Source organism: Zophobas morio, unplaced genomic scaffold (genome assembly GCF_036711695.1).
Source record: "Zophobas morio isolate AGI-343-1 ecotype UQ-CSIRO unplaced genomic scaffold, CSIRO_AGI_Zmor_V1 ptg000568l, whole genome shotgun sequence".
Taxonomy (NCBI): Eukaryota; Metazoa; Arthropoda; class Insecta; order Coleoptera; family Tenebrionidae; genus Zophobas; species Zophobas morio.
The window spans coordinates 211,790-216,599 of NW_026972671.1; the positions used below are offsets into that span (position 1 = coordinate 211,790).

Here is a 4,810-nt window from a genome sequence, read left to right on the forward strand (position 1 = left end):
AGTTAAAAACTTTAACTTTTTGGATGCTTATAATATATAACATAAAGACCAACTTTTTATTGGATGTTATATTAACTTTAAAAAATCTTTTAAGTTTATAATTTTTTATATTGAAACCATAATAGCTTATCATTAAAAAGTTAACGCAAAGTATATATTGGAAATTTTCAATTTTTAAAACATGTTGAGACTCATATTTTATTAAATTTATTTGTTAACTTCTCTATAATTATTATAAATGAAGAAAATATGCAATATATTAGTTTTAGTTTCGTATACCGTACATTTAATATTTTTTCATCAATAAAGCTTTTAACTAATGCTTCTAAATAATTTTTTTTGTAGCCTTCTGTAAACAGCGGAACCGTATATAGAAGTTTAAAGCTTTTTTTTTAGAGTCATGCTAAAAAACGCAAATTTGTTATTTACAATTTTTTCGTTGGTTTTGCTTCCCCTTTTGAATAGTATACAAAAACTAATTTAGAGACCAGCCTTAATATTAATCGAAAAACCTGCTCTGAAACCTTAGTTCATGACAGCTGGGGGTGGGCTAATAGCTGATTATGAGTGTTCTATTATTTTTAACCATATATATTTTTTTTACAAGAATCATTTCAAGGAACTTTGTTAGTTATATTCCATATTTTCGTACAACACCGGTGGATTAAAATCCGTTTAAGTATTTTCATAACACTTTCGATTAGTGATTAATCCTTGCGCGTTTGTACAATTAAGTAAAAATAAAAAGCTTCGATGAAAATTTATGATTTCAGCCATATACGCTACCGGTCTTTTCTACAAAAACCCTTGACAGTAAATTAGTGTTTTTCATCCCTTTCAACACCACCAGCCTGTTAAAGTCCGTTTAAGTAGTTTTTTTTTCTTAATAGTTTTAACTAACAATTGATGCTGATGCACGGCGTGCAATCAAAGTAAAATGTAAAACTTCAAAACAGGTAAAATAAAAGCCTATTTAAACGCTCATGCTCTGTATTTGGTGTGATAGAAAATACGGAGTTTATTGCATTTTTACTAGAAAAATTATTTTTATTCTGTCAACGCATTAGTTTATTCAATTGACAACACGTCTTTTATCTAAAACAGCAGTTATACTCTAGTTCACTATAATTAGTCACTGAATATTAAAATAAATAGCTATTTAAAAAACTTCCCTCTGTTTTAAATATAATAGCGCAACTGGTATATATCATACAATTTAAATTTTTACTATCACGAAATTCATAGTTTATATACATTAAAAAATGCTTCTAAAAGCAAGGTTCTTTATTTTTTAATTTTCTACATGTTTCATAAATATAAATATGGGTTAATAAAAGTGGAAAGGATAAACAGAGTTATCCTTCAATCGGCTCATACTCTAACAATATCAACGATTAAGAATTAGTAGGAGAAATTGAACGAGGTGCCACTGCAATTGTGTATATAGGTATTGCTTTCACAACCAACACTATTATATTTTCTAACTCGCTTTCAATCTTGCTTTTGGCAAGATCTAAACCGTTTAATTCTACTGTTGCCGTTAAAATCGTTAATTTAGAAGGTTATGAAAATAAATTAGAGAAGTTCAGGTCTTCAAAGTTTTTTAAAATAGTTATATTCGATTTTAAGTAAGCTATAATAGAACGAAATTGCGGTTATGATTCGCTGCTCGCATCCAAACGTCGTTCAGTATTATTCTTCTTTTTTGGTTGATATAAAGTTGTGGTTAGTCAAGAGATTATTTGATGGAGGTAATTTATTTTTTTCTAGTAATATGTTTTAATTTTAAGTAAATATTATTAACAGGCTCTGTACTAGACATTATGAACTTTTCGGAAAGAAATGGCATTGAAGGAAGTCGCAATGGCAACCATCCTTAAAGAGGTTTTAAAGGCTTTGAGCTATTTTCATGCTAACGGTCACATTCACAGGTGGGCGTATATATATAATTTCACTGAGTATGCGATATTATATAAAATTTATAATATTTTTAACGGCTAAATTTAACTCTATAATAAATTTAATTATTAAAATAATTAAACTTTCTTTAACTTCTATTAATTTGTTTTAATTTTTTTTCTAATGTGTTAATTAATATTTTTTAAAAAAAATTAAGTAGAGAGGTCAAAGCCGGAAATATACTCACCGAAACGGACGGTATCGTACAGCTCAGTGCCTTTTTTTGCGTGTGCTGAGTAGAAACTAATTTTTTGATCAATTTTATACCTAATATAATTTTCCAGCGGATTTTGGTGTCAACTCGTGCCTTTTCGCTTCCGAACGATACTGGAAAAACTTTTGCGGGGGACGCCTGCTGGATGGCTCCCGAAGTAATAGAGCAGGTAGCGTTGCTCACATTCCAAACTTTTCTTACTAAGTTTTATTATGACATGTATTTAAATTAAAATTTTACTTCGTTAATATCATTTATTTTTATTTTTATTTTTAAGAAAAAAAAAATTTTATTTAAAAAAAATTTACTTTTTTTCTATAATAATAAATTTTTACTTTGTTAGTATTATTTTTATTTTATATATTTGTAATTTAAAAAAACTTTTTGATTTATATTAATAAGTTTTTACTTTGTTAGAATTGTTATTGTTTTATACTAAAAAAGCTTTGATTAAAAAAAGTACATTTTTACTATATTAATAAGTTTTGACTTTGTTAATATTTGGTTATTCAACTTTATAATTACTTGGAAAATTAAATAAATAAATAAAATTTACTTTTTTACTAAAAACGTTTTTTAAAGACTACAGGATACAACCACAAGGCAGACATATGGAGTTTCGGCATCACCGCCATTGAACTTGCCACTGGCCGGGCGACTTACTCTCATTTGTCTGCAGCCAAGGTTGCCGGATGCCACATTGCTTCTGTCTGTTCTTTACAATGATTGCTGCGTTTTATGGTAGGTTATGATTGCGGTTCTGAACAACCCGTCGCCCACATTGGAGGTTAAAGGCTCTTCGGGCTATTCGAAATCCTTTAAGATGATAGGCGAGTGTCTTCGAAAGGATCCTACAAAGAGGTTTTCTTTTCTATATAAAATTTTAATTTTTTTTTTGTGTAAAAATTAATTTTTCATATGAAAAATTTAAATTATAAAAATTTTACATTTCTAATTAAACATTTTTTAGGCCAACAGCTGATGAGATTCTAAAGCACCACTTTTTTAAAAAAGCTAAAGACCACGGAATACATAGTGCAGAGCCTGATATCCAAACTCCCTCCACTGTCCGAGCGGCGGAAGAGTAAAGGTCTTTCAGCAGTTGGAAGAAACGGCGTAAGCAAAACCATTAGCGAAGAGGAAGGTTTTTTCTTTACTTCATGCTCTTTTTAACTTAGAAATTAATTCATTGTTTTTTTTTCTCAGCTGGTTAGGACTACGACACTTCCACTCTGGTCTACCCCGCTCCTCCACAGACGGACACGTTAAATCTGAAACTTCGTACGAGAAACAAATCGGGCGTTCTTATTGATATCCAGTTCTGCTACATTTTCTCAATTTTTTTTATTAGAATTTTTTTAATAAAGATTTCCTTTCAAACTTGAAAGTGACACACCGAAACCTGTGGCAGCTGAACTTGTAGAGGTTTTTATTTTTCAAGTAATGCTTTTTTGTAGCTGATTTTCCTTACTTTACGCCAGTACGGCCTCGTGGTTCAGGAAGACGAGGCTGCGGTGTGCTCGTCTTTGCAGTTTTTTATTAAGCACCGCCATCCAATGGTGTTTGAGGTCAAGAAAAATAATGAAGCAGTGGCGGATAAGAAGGCGTTGATTGGTTTTGCTGCACTTTCAATCGACCAGTAAGGGCTCGGAATTTTTTTATAAATAGCAGCAACTAATAATAAAAGATTTTTTTTATAAAAAGTACTTTTTTATTATGTAAACTAATTTGTAATTTTAGTTGTTCATTCGTGGAAAAAGATTTACTCTTATCCTTTTTGCATTATCGTAAATGCAAGCTCGCTGCTATTCCTCCATCGTGATCACTAATTTAACATGGCTTGCAGTTTTTATAGCTTATTACTTGGAAAATTTTTGTGTAGTTATAAAGGAGGGCTACGGAAATTTTTAACATGCCCTCTTGAAGGAATTTAATTTATTCGCGATAGGTAACTTCAGGTTATAACTTCAGCCCGCGAGTTAAAAAATCTATGCCAATAGTTTAAGAGACGTCTTAACTGGTATAATTCTTATAAAAGTTTAACGACTTTGCAGTTTTATATTCTAATACTAACTAACTTATGGGCTGAGATTTAGAGGTTAGCAAGGTTAAAGGTGATGGCAAAATAGCTTGAATGAGGCTGACGTATCCATATTCAGGAAAGTTTTTTTTAATATTGTTAAAGAACGAATAAATCCCAAGATTTATAGTGCTGCTTTTTAAATAACTGGCAAAAAATTACTTGAGTTTCAATAACAGAATTGTTTGAACGCCAAAGATTCGATATTAATATAAGGTAGTTATTATTTAAGCCACCAGCCGCGGTCACGAGAGACAATAGGGTTATTTACAATCTTAAAGCCTCAATTTCAGTAACTACTCCTTAATTTCTAAAGGCGTGTTTTTCATTATTTGTTCATAACGGAGAAATAGAGAAACTGCGATTTAAATTAAAAATATAAAATTAACTCGACATAAAACATAAAACACAATTAAAATTCCTAAATTTAGATAACCCACGTCAAGCGAAACCTTTAACCCAGAACGTAAATTTTATTTTACTCATAAATAAATACTTACAAAACAAGAAAGCTGCCGAAGTTTCATAGCTTATTAGTTAGCAAAATCCGAATAAAA

The 4,810-nt window shown here is 30.2% G+C and overlaps 1 protein-coding gene across 2 annotated transcripts; it reads left to right on the forward strand.

Moving 5' to 3' along the window:
* The first annotated feature begins 874 nt into the window (after positions 1–874).
* On the forward strand, positions 875–3,812 carry LOC135121359 (serine/threonine-protein kinase OSR1-like). 2 transcript variants are annotated; one of them, XM_064045673.1, is made up of 12 exons: positions 875–956; positions 1,338–1,447; positions 1,512–1,589; positions 1,643–1,751; positions 1,807–1,931; positions 2,120–2,157; positions 2,244–2,342; positions 2,756–2,857; positions 2,919–3,034; positions 3,144–3,317; positions 3,380–3,598; positions 3,655–3,812. In XM_064045673.1, the coding sequence occupies exons 5-10, from the start codon at positions 1,910–1,912 to the stop codon at positions 3,259–3,261; spliced, it is 495 nt and encodes a 164-aa protein (XP_063901743.1). In that variant the 5' UTR covers positions 875–956; positions 1,338–1,447; positions 1,512–1,589; positions 1,643–1,751; positions 1,807–1,909; the 3' UTR covers positions 3,262–3,317; positions 3,380–3,598; positions 3,655–3,812. The 2 variants fall into 2 exon arrangements, with proteins under 2 accessions (XP_063901743.1, XP_063901744.1); XM_064045674.1 differs by having other exon boundaries at positions 1,819–1,931.
* The last annotated feature ends 998 nt before the right edge of the window (positions 3,813–4,810 follow it).